This window comes from Scomber japonicus, chromosome 2, assembly GCF_027409825.1.
Source record: "Scomber japonicus isolate fScoJap1 chromosome 2, fScoJap1.pri, whole genome shotgun sequence".
NCBI classification, from domain to species: domain Eukaryota; kingdom Metazoa; phylum Chordata; class Actinopteri; order Scombriformes; family Scombridae; genus Scomber; species Scomber japonicus.
In genome coordinates, this window is record NC_070579.1 from 25,524,377 (window position 1) to 25,540,477 (window position 16,101).

Sequence of the window (16,101 nt, forward strand, 5' to 3'; positions counted from 1 at the left end):
TCCCCTCACTGGCTTGTGTTTGCATTGAACAGGAGTTTAGGCTCTGGACTCTGTTGCACTAACAATCTGTTACACTCCTAATGTGCATTGTCTCCTTATTGTTTTATAATGGCAGCATTGTAACAGCTTTAAAGGGTAAATCTACTGATGACATTAAGCCCCAGCATCAATATCGACGGCCCTCCCTCCACCACCTCCAGCAGTCTGCACAATGCATTCCAAACCCCTGCTATGCTCTCAACGTTGCTAAATCCCTCTCTGCTTGTATTAGACGCAGCATTAAAAGTGACCCATTTTGTCAGGCACCACTTCTAATGTCTGGACATGTAGCGGGAGTGACTGAGAGATGGGCTACGACGAATGTAATTAAACTGCCTCAAGACAAGAGGTCAGGAGCAAGATTTAATGACATGTAAGGCTATATTTCTTTATTAGGAGAAGTGGAATGTAAATACCACTGAGGCCATTGAGTTTCTCTCTCTGTCTAGACAGACTCCCTCTAACAATCTTACAAAGTGCTGGCTGCATTTAAAGGCATATTTCCCTCCTGCTCAAGCTAAATTGTGTAGTGCTGCAGCTTTTTCACAGTTCAGGCCTTTGTCTTCAATCAGCCTCATCATCACAATACTTGCAGCATATTGTAATTGTCTCCAGGAGTATTGAGGTAATTGTGATATCAGTTGTGTGCGGTGCTGGCTTGACAGAGGCATCCTGCGCTCTACATACGGTTTTAAATCTTTAGTGAACTTGGATTTGTTATGCAAATGTGGATTGAGAGAATGGCAGACAAAGGTTTTCTTGTATTTCATCAAAATGCATCAGGCTGTTCATCTTGACCAGGCGAAACATTAAATAATGCCACTGGCATTCAAATGCAGTCACTTATCAGGGCATAAAAACTGCAAACAACCCCAAAGATTGAGTCTAGTATTGGTGTCGGGTGTTAAATTTTCGTGTGAGTGTGTGATGATCCATTCACTTCCTTTCTGTGCTGCGTCACAGTGTCAGCTGGTTTAGAGATGATGCCTTTACTTGCCCAGAAAGGGGTCATCTCGTGAGGAATGTGATTCAAGCCGCTATCTGTTAAGCCCCTGGCATTAGTAGCTGGACTGGCAAAACTCTGCCATGCCATGCACGTTACGGTGCCAGTCAAAGACTCAGCGCTCCTTCACATTTGGAACAACTTTTGTCCAGTTAGGGTTTATTGCTCACTCACTGAGCAAGTTCGACTTGATTTTTAAAAATAACTTTTTACTCATGTTTACTGATAAAGATTAAAATTCAGAAAGACTGATGAGGAGCCGCCTTGTTACTGCTCCTCTAGATAAATGTTCTGCTTTGTCAGGGCTCCCATCAGTTGTGTGAGAGCAACATTTGTTCATAATGGTTTACAAATTAGATCATGGTGGTTTGCTTTGCAATTTGCTAATGGCCTCAAAACCTTCCCATTCCAAATAAATAGTGATGCTAGTTCTCAATTGTAAATTGAATATCGATCGAAATGACATCACGATCTCGACCTTCGAAATCAACCTTTCGAAACCTTCCAGGAGAGTTGGGATGTCTGCACTAAAGCAATAACCAGTGCTATAGGGGTATTTGTAGCACCAGAGATGCTACTGTTCGGGTACTGTTAGGATACAGTTAGGACACTGTTAGGACAGTTAACACACTTAATTGTTCAGTGATGGCTATGGACATGGATGTTTTTAATTTAGTTTTTGTTTTGTTGTGAACTTGAATATCTGACTGCTGAAACAAGTTATTGTTAATTTATATTGCTAATAAATTAGTGTGGAACATTGCAAACAACTGATGGAGATTATATCATTCATGACTAGTATGAAAATGGCATAGGCACCTGTGCTAAACGGACCCCCAAACAAAGAATTGAATCGAGGATTTGGAGAATCGTGACACCCCTAACAGGCTACTAATGGTTTTGAGTCTTGCAACACTGTTCCAAGGCATTGAGCATTAGCTAATTGACCCTTGTTTAAGGCTTGATATTTGTCAAAAGAAGGGACAGTCCTAACATTGTGTTGTTAGGCAGGTTACTCTCCACTACAGGGCTTCATTTTTATGTGAGATTTGTAACCACAGAGACCAGAGAACAAGAAATACAATGAAGGTCAGCAGGAATGAGAGCTCTGTTTGAAGGCAAGTGCTGAGTTCAACTTCCATGGCAGAACGTAAGGGTAAGAGTTAAATAATTTATACAACAGATTAGTGGGTTACAACACCTGTGTGGGTGTAGCTGTCTGTGTGGAGCGTTAAGTGGAAGAAGATCTGTTAAGTGGTTGTTGAGGCTAAACTGGCGTAACAGGTTGTTGCAGAATTGGCAATAAATGGTCAGTTTATGCCTTCTTTTTGATAAAACATACCTTCCTGCTCAGCTGACATTAGGCACATTGATGGGAAAGAGTAAATACTGACAGATTTTTTTTAACCTTGTAAAAGTAACAAAGTTTAGAGAACTGGGAGTAAAATGTTAAGGACCATGTTACCTTTTATATGTTGGCGTATTTTCTGACCAAGTATGACTGCTTCTCCAAGAGACTTAATCCTAAAATGTCTGTTGGAAATTTTTCAGTTGGAGACAAACACAGATGCTTTAAAAAAAATCCTACAGGCAAAACTTGGCTCCCTTTTTCTTCATGATTGTTATTGTACAAGTTTTAGGAAAGCAGTTTTTTGTATCTATGGAAAATATTGCTCATTCAAGTTTTCTTAATATGTTATCTGGCTTAGTGGCTTGAAATGTTGTACATGGTCTATCATCATGAATCTCTTACTTACTTGTCTTTGCTGCACTGTAAGGGTAGTGCCCGCCCCTCTTTCTGATTTGCTGTCACTGTTCATTTCTATTTCTTCTCTCTTTTGTAATTCTAACCTGTTTTGTTTGGACCCTTTACTTCAGCTAGTTCTGGTCTTTGCTCCATTTCTATCCATCTCAATCTTTTTTTCATTTTATTTCATCTTTCATCCGTCCCTTGCACAGCTTGTTTCCTAGTCCATACAGAGCTTCTACTGACCAGACCATCTGTGTAGCAATTTACTGGAAGCAGATCTATAAGCAGCGGGAGGAGGGGAGAATGTGACCAAGGAGCACAGAGAAACAAGTGGACATAGGAAAAAGGAGATGAGTAATCAGGAGGGGGTTGGGTGAAGCTGCTGTGGTCAAAGGGCAAAGTAATGGGGGCTGTTGGTGGAGGAGATGATTAGGATGGTGGGATAAACCAATAACAGATCTAGGAAGAAGGGAAAACTTGAATGAGTTCAAGACCTACTGTATTTATGACCCTGCTCAAGCACTTCCTCCACATATTGCCGTTCGGCTTCCTTAACTCCAGCTTCTTATAGTCTTACATTAATTTCAGACTTTCCACTAGTTCTGTCGATTAAGACACAGTACACAAATCTCTCAAGTGACATGATGATTACCATCTGCATCTACTCAGCAGCACGGAGGACAATGGCCAATAAATGGGCCATTTGGTGCTTGTTTTCCACCTCCTCCCTCTCCTCCTTGTCCTCTGTGGGCAGTGTGTCATGTCAAGATATTGTGAAGCCTTTCTAGGCCTTCAGCGCTTCAAACCACAGCTTCTTCCCTTTCAGTTTCAAGATGCTGGAAGCCATTTAGCGCAAGTCATCAGTTTTGGTGTTTCTGCTCCATAAAATGTGCTGTTAAAAACTCTAAACTCAGGGTGTTTTTAGTAGTGAGTGTTAAGTTTTATTTTGGCGCCTTGAGGATTTTGTTGGTAGCATTATTAAAGTCACTGTGGAGAAGAGTCATTGGATGAATTTATTGGCATCTCTCAGTGCTCACTTCCTGTTTTTCAGACTCCCCCAAATTCCTAAGAGGCCCCTTACTATAAATGGTGTTTCCTTTGGCAGTGACAGATTTATCATGACTTTATGAGTAATGCAGTAGGGTTGGGTGACATGTCAAAATTCTCCTGCCGCCCACTGTCAGTCCAGAAACCGGCAATTGCCAATATATTAGCTGGGTGTGAAGCGTCAGTCCACCTTTTTGAAGGTAGTCAGTCATTCTGGAGAATAATTGTTTAAATTTGAATGAAACACCCAATTAAATACATTCCTCCTTTCTGCTCCTTCACAAGTGTGAAGGGTTCTCAAAATGTATGGACGTACATTGCTAACGCAACCACCAAAAGAGAAATATGAGTCCAGTGCAATGCATTAACTGTAGAGTCACTTATGTTCTTCCCACACATCATCATGAGCGGAAAAAAATTCTGCTGCTGACATCTGTCAGCAGCACAGAAGGCAGCGGCCCAACAAACTTTCTTCGCTGAATTTCACAAAAAGTGTCTTTCTGAAAAGTCTTTCTCCAGAATCACTGACTCTACCTTTAGTGAGCCTGGTCAGTGGCTAACCAATTGTCACTAACTCTGCAGCTAATCCCCATCTCTTGAATCAGCAGATGGTGAAAAAGACACATGACTTTAACTTTTTTAATGTTTTTGAGGAGTTGTAGCATTTATTCACTGACAGGTTACCTAAAATGTACACATTGCACTGGTATGTTCACAGCTATATTCCTAATTCTCTCTACCGCACACAACATGCGCGCTGAGCTATCCCTTAAAGGAGCAACACTATAGCAAGTTAAAATTGCGCAAAAAAATGTCTATGGATTCAGCGGATATATATTCATCCAAGTATATAATGTGCATGCAGGTTTTGAAATTAATTCTTGTTTTTTTTGTTTTTTAACAGGACTTTACAGTGTGAGAGGAACTGTCCAATTCAAGAGTGCGGACCTCCTGGATATAGTTACCAACAGCAGCAACCCCGACGTCCACACCTTTTTGGAGGGAATGAAACCGGATGGGGTTACCATGGAAACCACGGAGCCCACTGAAGCTGCAGCAGAAGCAGAACCTTCCGTGTCACAGGACAACATAACAGAGCAAGCCCCATCACAACCAGAGCAAGCCGCAAATGGGTCAGCATCCAGCGCTGCTCCGAAGACCAATGGTAAGCCAGATGCTGCAGAACCCAAAGTCAAACCACAAGCTGTTGCATCGAAAATTCAAGCCGTACCTAAAACTGCAGGAGCCTCAGGATCCAACTCCCGGCCAGGTGCTGCATCACACCGCACCATGAATAATGTCGAATCTTCTAACAGTAATTCTGCAAAGACGACTGCAGTCAGGAAAACTGCAGCAGCGACTACAGCAAAAGCATCAGCCTCAGCAGCAGGGGCCACATCCAAAAGACCAGTGCGTGTAGCACCGGTTTCCTCCACAGTCAAGAACCAAACCAGGGTGCCTGACAAGAAGCCTGTTGGACCAACCAGGACTACGTCTGTTGCTGCTGCCACAGCAACAAATGGTACCAAAACAGCGCTGAATGGAGTACCTAAGAAAAAAACAGTGGCTGAGACTGCAGCTAATGCAGCTAGACCTAAAAACATGGGTAAGTCTGATGTGAAACTGAATCAAAAAATGAATGATAATAATCACTCATTTTGTATGGTTTTGGAGAGCAGTGCCAGTAGTCTTTGACGTCTATGCAATCTTACTTTAATTTTTGCTTTTCTTTTCTTTGTTTTGTTTTGTTTTTCTTTGTAGCTTCTGCCAGCAGACTGGTGTCATCCACTGCCCCAAAACCCAGCACTTCAACTGCTTCAAAAGCTGAGAGTGGTGCCATTTCAAAGACCACCAGGTTTGTAAACCTATCACAAACAGGGAGTGGGTGATGGTAATTTGGAGGCCCAATGGCTCTATATCTTTGCAATGTTATGTTATGCATTGAAACCCCCTTTTTTATTTGAATGACAATAATACCTTTCAGTCCCTCTGCTTCATTGTGATTATGTCTGTCATCTACACACGTTTCCCATCTATTGAGATCTTGAGTGAACTTTGTAATTCTCCCCTAACAAACTGGATGAGAGGGTGACTTTGTTTATGTTGATGCCTTGAAAAGGAGCAGGGGAGAACGATATCTATTGTGGTCTTTGGGCCGTTATTGAGTCAGATTTCGCTTCAAGAGTGAGTCATGTTAGCAGAAAAACCTGAGACAGAAGGCCTTAAGAGAGCCAGTGATACTGAAGAACTACCGCTTTGTCCCAAAAAGACCCCCCGGCAGAGAACAGACCCCCTCCCCAGGGCAGAGAGCTATTGACTTGGATCATAATCCCTCTCATACTGGGCTGGTGGTTTGGATAGCGAGAGCGTGAGTGCTCTACTTTGACTAAACTTGCTTAAAGTGCTGCTCTCAAATGATCATTTTGGTGGTTGTAGAATTTCATAGTTGACCTGGTCATTTACTACTGCAGAGGTTTTGTAAATGAAGACTTTTCACTTTAAAGAACTGAATAATACCTACTTGAAGTCCAGTTTTTTTAATAATCTGATACCAAATGTAAGAATCTACTGGAAGTCAAATAACATTTTGCTAGTGTTGAAATTGACAAATGATCCATAATACACCAGTCCAAACATTTTTTCACAGGATGTACTGAGAGGCCTAATTAGATTCTGCCTCCACTTGTCTTCCCCTCTTAATGTTCACTTATTAAATAAAGAAATAATGTGCCTCTCTGTGCTGCATCACTCTGAAGCAGTAGAGGGTCACTGTGTTCTTGCTTGGATATAAGAAAATGTCCCCTCAGTATACTTATATTTACACCAACCTCAAATCTTTTTTTTTATCTGGTATATACAGACCAGACATGCTCAAATTTATGCAAGGCAAGTGTACTAGTGTACTTTTTTTTTGTCTTTTTCAATTTAATTGACAAATTGCTTCAAAGAGATTAAAAAAAATGGCCATATGTAATGACTGATTTTTTTCCCCCTGACCCAACAATCCAAAACCCAGAATATAAATTGTGAAATGTAAAATGGAGTAGATTCTCACTGGAGAAGCTGGCACAAGGTAGTGGTTACAGTTGTTGCCCAAAGAACACTGATTATTAAAATCACTAGCCATTAATTTTCTACTTCATCAGATAATTAATTAAATGATAATTTCAGCACCAGCCAATGCTATTATTGCTGGTAAGTTTTTATTAGCTATCTTTGTTGAATGTATCATGACTGACCATGAGCACTTTTATATAGTATTTTAATGGGGCACTGTGTAGACAGCAGGGTGATGGAGGCCCGGCTAGCAGTGGTTTAATGTTCTGTACTGTGTGCTGTGCAGACAGGTGTGTGTACACACAGAGTGGCTCATGTTCTGAATTAATCAAATGATACATTTCAGGTGTTGGAGTCTGATTTCAGTAGCGCATCATCCGTATGTGACTGTTCTCTGGGACGTGACTTCAGGCACCTGCCTCTCAGCTGGAGACACACAGATGACAATAGGAAAACAGCAGCAGGTGTCTGCCCTCGTGACGGATAATGCATGCTGCATTTCGTGCCACCTGTGTGCATGTGTGATGGCAAAGTCGGTGGCGTGTTGAATCCTTTGTGTTATAGCAGCAGTGGTGGTGTGCATTTCAGTCAGTGTTAGTGTCCGTGCTGGCTCTCTGCAAAGTCAGGAAGTGATGCCAACAGACCTTCTTTCAGCACAAGCAGTGACCTGCATCAGTCATGCCTCTGAGCACAACGGCTCTAACCTCCCATAGCAACACATGTTGTAAGGTCTCATACTACCATATGACATGAGTTTAGCTACAACACAATGGTTGCTAAAATCCTAATGCTAATGTTGCAGCCACTTCCTTGTAAATCCAGCCTCACCGTATTGTCATATCACTGAGTAAACAGTAGTCCCTTATTGGCCAAACTGTCACACAGGAACACACATTCACTTTTTTTTTCTAGCCAAGTATCTGCTGGTAAATCCCTTTCATGTAGAGTAAAGCTGTTTGTCTATGCTGTTCACTCAACCCAGCATACAGTGATACCACTGATGGCGTGGCATCGAGCAAAGCCTGTGGCCAGTGAAAGACCAGACGCTCTCATGAAGTATTCATGTTAATTGGCCAAAAGGGAGGAATGGAATCGTATCAGGTTTTTAAAAAACTAATTTAGGAAGGAAATAAGATTTGGTGATTGTGTTCGACTGTGAGCTCATGGAAATGGGATTTGTGCTAATGAATAGAGGAATATGTTAGAAAAACTGAAAATGCTGGATCTAAACACTTTATTGTACACAGTAATGAGGCAGGACTGTTTTTTTTAAACTGTGTGGTTGATTTTTCAGGGTTTCATATTGGTATGTAACTAAGAAACATACTGCAATGTGCAATCCATCTGATTTGACAGGAGGATGTCTGTGTCCCAGTGGTCAATGAGAACCCTTGATAACTGGAGTATAGTTGTAAAAATCCAGTTCCTGCTTTGCTCCTCTCTCCTCCAGTGACGGGTTGTGGTGTCCTTGCACTGACCGAGCAATCAGTCTTTGTCCACCCCACCCCCTCTTTTCAATCTTGCGTCTCTTCCCCCTCGTCTCTCTTCTTTTTGTGCATGTACAGTGCTGGGCATTTGGCCAGCATCTCCTCAAGCCCTCCTCACAGCCTAACTTCCATCCATCGTTCTGACTCATTGATCATTTAGCTGTATCCAGTGTAGTTGTGTAACAAGAGAAAGACATTGATTAAGCCTTCATTTTGCTCTGAGCAATCAGTAAAATGATTAATATTGAAAGGATCCCCACTGGGAATGGAGAGAACTGCTGGTGGATAATATGTTTTGGTCCTTCAGATACAGGATACTGCATTGGGTCTTCTTCTGAGATAAAACTGTCATTTCTCTCCAATAGTTTTGGCAGGGAGCAGGATTACTGTCCTAAAAGAAAAGGCCCATGGCATCCATCACTGTGACAGTGGGTGCCTAGGGCCTCATTAAAGCCATCGCTATGTCTGTCATGCTATTGCCAGGCTGCAACACTTCATATAAACTTGCTACTGAGCTGATTCAGGCCTCCACTCTTTATTGTCAAGGAGATAACTGTAGGCCTGCACAAGTCCAAGGAATGTGCGCTCCTCTCAGGAAGGAGTAAAGCAGCTGGTTTTGGACAGCCTACAAGCCAAACAAGGTATTGTTAGGGTACCCCATTTCCATTTGTTTCTTGGAGGGGGCAGTTGAAGTGATAAAGGAGGGGAAAAGGGCAAGGACAGAATAATGTGTATTTGCTCTGCAATTATGTGTAAGATGAGCTTCTAGCAACAGGGATAAAGTGTACCACCTGACCAAGCCCTCTCCTTTTTCTCCGGTATGATTAAAACAAAATATTTTAATCTACAGGACAGGGTATGCCAAAGGGAGTCTATCCTCTCAGCTGTGTTTTTTTTTTTTTTTTTTTTTTTTTTTTTTTTTTTAAGAAGGAACAAGAGGAAAAGAGGGAGTCATGGATGAATGGATGAAGAAGGTGTGGCTGAAATATAAAATTCCCCGGGCTTATGCTTACACTTTGATTTTTTTTTTTTGTCCAAACAGATGTTGCAGCTGCTCAGTGTGATAATACCGTGGGTGTGTTATTTGCATCTCTCGTAAACATTTGTGAATATTGACTGTTTGAGTTTACGACAAGGAAGGTCCGTAAAGTGTATCAGCGACTTGTCCCTGTGCTGACCTTTGCCCTTAAAAAGGCCTTGTGTTTGGTCATTAAAATCCTGTAGATGGCTGTGAAGTGCCTTTGATTCTCCCTTTGGGCTGCGATTTGTATGGATTTCAACTCTCTGTTGGCGGAAAATGTAATCCATACTAATACACCCACAACAAAACCACCAGCCACCACCTGTGTGTGTGTTTGTGTGTGTGGCACAGGCATTAGTGGGTCTATTATTCCTCTCTGTGCCCTCCCTCTAGACTTTAGAGCAAACCTTTTGAGTTATGACTCATCATAAAACAATCCGGTTTGGGGAGTTTCTGGGGTCATATTTTGTTCTATGAACTCCCCTGACCATCTTCCTTAACTCTCATCTTCGTTCATTTTCAGTCTCATTTCAACCTTTAGTCTCACTCGCTCTCTGCTCTGAGCAAGCTATTCACTCAATTTTGTCCGCCTTGATTCCTGCTATAATTGAGTGATCCTGTCCATTCAGATTTGCATGCAGGATTAGATATGAAAACAACTTCTATTAATACACCTTTTTACTACGATTTCCTCCTTGCGGTTAAGTTTCCATCCAAAGTTCTGGTCTGTGCTCCAGTCCAGTAGTATGTCTCGTTTGTTTTTCTCCTGCTGTTCATCATTAACCTGTTTTTGTTCAGGGCTGATCTCATCTTACTGTCTGACACACTTTCCAGTGTTTGGGCTCCACTTAACTTTACAGCCTAAATCTTCTGTCTGATAGCAGCCAATTACGATTGTCTGTTGGTATGAGTCCACATCTAATCTCGGGGAAACAAACGCTCATTGTAGTGGTTATTGTAATGTGGGAGCGGCATCTGTGTGCAGGCATGCTACTCCACTGAAAGCCATCAAAACTCAGTGTGTCTTTGTCAGCTCATGTCTGCATTATGTACCATGTTAGCAGAACAAGTTCAAAAGAAAACCAAAACGAACAGTTGTAATTGTTGGTTGGGGGGGGGGGGGGGGCTCACTTTCTTGAGGCAATTATATTAGATTATATAGCTCTTCCTGTTTTTACTATAAACAGATGTCATGCAAATAATTAACAGAGTGAGGATTATGCATTGTTTTTTATACACCAGGTTGCAAGAATAGAAATGAGGGTTTGTTGTGCCTGCAGCTGACTAGTCGCTCATTTAACCGACTGACTTTGTTTGTAGGTTATGCAGCAGCACGTTACAACACAGACTACGTCAAATTCTCTGACAATTCAAATGTATTGTGTGGAGATTTCACAGAGCCCAGTATAGCAACACAAGCAACATCCACAGATTTGTATGTAGGTTACTGCTCTTCATATCACTGCACGCACTTCTAAGTCTCATGCAAACACTACATGCCAGTGACCTCCTTGAGTGATTGTCCTAAATGTGAATCATAGAACAGGACATTAAAACAGGACAATGTCATAATTGCTTGTTGCAGTGGATCTGCTCAGAGCAGGACTGTTGTGTTTTTTTAGAGTAAGACTTACATATTTGGCCTTTTATGTTGCCCTCTTTTTCTGCTCACCCACTATTTTTCCATTATCTCTCGCATCTCTTTTCCCTTTCTGCTTCTGTCATTGTTTGTTGCCTCAGTTCTCACATCTTCCTCTGTTTTTTTCTTTCTTTGTCAGTCTTTCCATAATAAACCTCTCTTCCTCCTCCATTTCTGTTTTCACTTCTCATTAAACCCTTCCCTTGCTTCTTAGTAGTCATTGGAGAAATAAAACAATGGGACAGAAGATGGATGGTGCTTTGTTAATGGCTTCCCATTGTTGAAATTGCTTTCATGGTCTACATTAGAACAGGTCATTTGTTGTTGCTTGTTAATTCAAGTAGAGGTAGAACATCAGATTGCATGTTTGGATTTTTGCCAACAACAGCCAAAAATGAAGCTGTGGATGCTTTGGTTGAATTGTTTTTTGTTTGTTTGTATGTCTCCTAAACTTGTCTGTCCTGTTCTACCTCCAGGACGTATACAGGTCCCTCAACATCTCGACCTGCGTCCTCCACATCCAGGCCCACTCCATCCACACTTAAGCCCTCCACCACTGCAACAGCCAGAACCGCTGCGTCTAGAGTCACAACAGCACCCCCTACTGGCAGGACAACAGCAGCACAGCCCCCAAAAACAGCTGCTGTGAAGAAAGGTTAGAAGTTAGACCTTTTTTGACAAGCAGACACTCCTCATTGCAATGGCCCATTTTAAAGTGTTTTTTTTACACACTGACACCAAAAAGTGAGTTATTGTCACATTGGCAGGCAGTTTTTTCCAGAGAGGTTGACTCTATAAACACATCTGATGGCTTTAGCTTGTCAGTTTCAAGTTAATTGTCTAAAATGAAAAATACAGGAGAGTTAAGTGGTTGGCTTTAATCCCAGTAATATCTCAAATGAATATGTCAAAAAGTTAGTTTATGAACAGTTACCCTGTGAATCTGTGGATTGTAAGATCAATGAAATATTCCCTGAAGTACCGTGAATTGAAAGTTTGAGCTAAAATCTCACAGAAGCTTGGCTAAAATTGATTTATTCACAAAATGAAAATGTTTTGCAATTAGACTTGGTGACTTAATTGTTGTTTTCTCTCTTCACACCAGATGTTAGTCGTCCACCCACTACTGCAGTGGCTAAGAGACCAGCAACAGCTCCAACGTCAGCTGCTGCCAAAATACCCGATAGCTCTAAACCCACAGCCACCGTAAAGGTAAACTCGGCCTCCAAATGGTCTGCAACAACAAAAGCAGCAGATCCCAAGATGTCACAGCCTAAACTTCAACAGCCTGCTAAACCTACTCCCACAAAGAAACCTGGTGTAGCCTCCACTCGGTTCCAAGCCAACAACAAACTGCCCATCGGTCGGACCCCTCCTGCCTCTCCAGCCAACAAACCTGGAAACAGCAGCACCCCTCAGGCAAAACGTGGAACCAAACCCACTCAGGCTGTCCCACCTTTTACTGCTACCAAGAAGACAAGTACCACCACATCTTCAGTAGCACAGAGTTCTGCTCGTGCTGGTACTGCTGCTCGTGCTGGTACTGCTGCTCGTGCTGGTGCAGGTGCAGCGGTAGCAGGTGCAGCGGTAGCAGGTGCAGCGGTAGCAGGTGCAGCGGTAGCAGGTGCAGCGGTAGCAGGTGCAGCGGTAGCAGCTGCGACAGCAGCAAATTTGATAGAAGAAGTGCAAACAGAGACAACAGTAGCTTTACCACAAGATTCCCCCACTGTCGTCTCTGCACCAGAGGAGGCCCCTCCCCAAGCCTTGGCCCAGAACATACTACCAGAGGTGATGCCTCAAGAGACTATTCAACGCCATTCAGCTCCCCCCTCTCCTCCACAAAGCCCTGTCAGGCCAGCCTTACCAGAGACCGCTCCGCCCCAGGAACAGCTAGAAAGCAGTGCTCCTCCTTCACTAATAACACAGGAGCCGGTCTCTGCTCCAGTTGAGCCTACATTACCACCAGTGGCCTCTCCTCAAGAGCCCTCCGAGGCACCCATTTACCTATTAACAGACCAAACCACCTCCACATCTAAAGCTCTCCCAGCAGCAATCCCTCAGCTAGTTCCCCCCACCAATCTAAATGAAGAGGAGTATGAAGAGGAGAAGGAGGGAAGCTTGCCGGTTTCTCTGTCAGAAATGAGTGGCACCACACAGCCCACGGAGGAGTCTCGTCCTGGGTCGGCTGGACCAGCAGGTGGCTGTCTTTGGAGGGCCGGTGGTCCTTTGCTCTCTGAGCTGGACTCTGAGGAGGTTAGTGGCAGCCAGCAAGGTGCATCTGAATTGAGTGCCCCCGGGGTCCTAGAGGGCGCAGAGAGCATGGATGATCTGGGAGATGGCAGTCTGAAAGGAGCCTCAGCGGGCTCACCTGACTTTGAGAAGGTTCCTGACATTCCAGCTAATGACTTTGAAGACGATGACGATGATGATGATGATGACAATGATCGGGTGTGTGACATGGACGTGGGCTCAGAGCGGATAGATGAACCGCTGAGACCCCGCCATGACAATGACGTGGTGGATGATGAGGAGGACGAAGATGTGGAGATGGCCAGTGAGGGGGTGACAGAGAGCGGACTGGAAAGCTACGGTAATGCAGATGAAGATGACTTTGCGGAGGATGAAAGGCTGGACAACTTGAACAGGGTGGCCCAGCCACCCCCTCCCCCTCAGCTGCCATCTGCCCCGGCTGCTCAGTGGGACCAACCAAACCCATTTGCTGATCACTGGGCAGAACCACTTCAGCCACAGCAGCTTCTTGAGCACATCTCCCAGCCACAGGTGGCAGGAGCGGCTGCAGCAAGCCCTTTGGTAGACCCCTGGCAAGGAGACTCCGAGATCCCGAGTCAGTCCCCAGCCCAGCCCTGGCTAGAACTAGGCACTGCTCCTTTTGTTCCTGAAAACCAACAAGTTCATCCTCATTCCTCTGCCAAGGATCAAATGTACATGGATCAGCCTGGCCCAGCCCCAATGCAGACCCTGGCCCCTGCTCCACTCTCTTCCACAGGAATGTCTCTGTCAAGCACCCTGAGCAGTGAGACCAGCACTCCAGAGGAACTGGGTGACTACAATCGAGAGGGGAAGCTTAAGCCTCAAGATTTGCGAGCCCCGGTGCTCTCTCCCCAGCTTGATTTAGATGACCAGGACCTGGGCATCCACTTGGAGAGAGGAGACGGGGAAGGAGAGGAGGAGGAGGAGGCTGAGGCAGAGACCCTGCCTGCTGATGAAGTCCTTGGAGGTCCTGCGACTGCCCCCACTTCCAACCCTTCGTCCTCCTCAGTAACGGAAGACGAAGCCAGCGACACAGAGGGAGAAGCCCAGCTGGATGATTCTTTGGAGAGTCCAGCTGTCATCCATATGACCTTTGACAGCCAGCCCCCAGGCCAGCGCTGCCTGTCCACTGTGGAAGAAGGTGAGGAGGCTGAGATGGTGGAAGGGGGCGTCGGTGAAGACACAACCCCACCTTCAGCTACCTCATTGGCGTCTTATGGCTTCGACACCATGACCACAGCTTCAAACTCCAATGCCCAGTCCACAGGGGAGAGTTGCATCAAGAGTCCTGGCATCTTCTCCCTGGAGGAACTGCCTGAAGAGGCCAAGGAGCCCTGTCTCATCCCGCAGCCTCTCACCCAGTTATGCCTGGCGGAGCAGCAGTACATCGAGTGTGGGCAGCAGGATGCAGAGTGTGCTGAGCATGCAGGTGAGGAAGTGCTGGGGTCAGAAGAAGCCCCAGATCCTTCAGCAGCTCTGAGCATTTTACAGCAACCAGAAGAGAATCCAGATGACATGCAGCCTCCGTACTATTCAGCTATCTGTGAAAAGACTGAGAACTCTTTTGCAGGTAATGTATAGTTCATCTCCATAACAGCCCAAGTATTGCCCCTTACCTCTTTGACCCTGTTCCAGCCTCCCCAAAATAATGTCTCACTGTAGTTGTCCTTGTTGTCAGTGTCTGTCCTGAAATCTCTGGGGGTGGACGTAATCAAAGGTAAACACAAAACAAACAAACAAAACAAAACAGAGAGCAAAAAAAAGGGAAGAGATTTAAAAAAAGAAGATGGCAGTGGCCCTTCCCTTTGATATAACATTTCCATTATGAGTATATGGCTTAAATTCCTGTATGTGCAATAGCTACTACTATTTACTCCTAATGTGTGTGAGTGTGTGTGTGTGTGCGTGCGTGTGCGCACGTGCACCTGGGTTTTGGTTTCTGTCTTAACATAGAATGGAAAAAAGAATGAACTGTAACTTTTTTTCATGTGTATTTATCCTAATACTTTTTACTGAACAAAGCTGATAACTGAAAATGAGTTTTCGATTGTATTTTCATGTTTTTGATTTCGCTCTTCTACCATGAGATACAGGCAATCCTTCCCTAACCCTGATCACTCCTCATGTCTTCTTGCACTTTAAATTGTACCCCAGCTTTTTTTTCTTGTGTTTATTCATCTTTTGGACTGATGAAGCTTAAAACTTTAAATAAAGATTAGATTTTTATCATGATGTACTCTCTCATCGTACCGTTTTATTGAAATGAGCATTTGGGAGTGGAGTCTAAAGCATATTTGTGGTCTGTGTGCAAGAAAAAACAATTCATCACTTACCACTGACATTGATTTCAAGGTCTCAACAACAGCCAGTTTTATACTAGTAGCTCTAATTACTTATATGATAGTCGCTTCCACTTACTTAACCATTCAGCCTACAGCTAGTCAATGCTTTACTGTTGCCATACACTCATACAAACATTGTAGCCTTTCCTTGTAAAATTGGACACCAACAGAAGAACTCATGCCCAACCTCAAAGACTTCACTGGTGTGAAAATCACATAACTGGAATAAGTTGATCATCCACTCCACCAGACCTTCTCATCCATGGATCGAACTTCAGTGACTCGAGCTACAAAGAAGTTTGACATGTCATCTTCCTGCCTCAAGAAGGACCTGACCCTTCTTATTCTGCTGCTACTTTAATTTCTCTCCAGTTCACTGTGGGTGTGTTTCTGTTTTAGCTCTTATCTACTGCCTTTTTTTTAAGCATTCCTGCTGCACCATTTC

At 43.8% G+C, this 16,101-nt stretch overlaps 1 protein-coding gene across 2 annotated transcripts in view; it reads left to right on the forward strand.

The window, feature by feature from the left end:
• Positions 1-16,101, forward strand: part of prr36a (proline rich 36a) — a 33,784-nt gene that overhangs the window by 11,827 nt on the left and 5,856 nt on the right. The window contains exons 2-6 of one of the 2 annotated variants that reach the window (XM_053325130.1): positions 4,744-5,445; positions 5,601-5,694; positions 11,520-11,698; positions 12,149-12,601; positions 12,668-14,884. In XM_053325130.1, the coding sequence (XP_053181105.1) occupies positions 4,845-5,445; positions 5,601-5,694; positions 11,520-11,698; positions 12,149-12,601; positions 12,668-14,884 (3,544 nt within the window). In that variant the 5' untranslated portion in view covers positions 4,744-4,844. The remainder of the gene's footprint in view (positions 1-4,743; positions 5,446-5,600; positions 5,695-11,519; positions 11,699-12,148; positions 12,602-12,667; positions 14,885-16,101) is intronic. The other variant, XM_053325139.1, reaches the window with a different exon arrangement.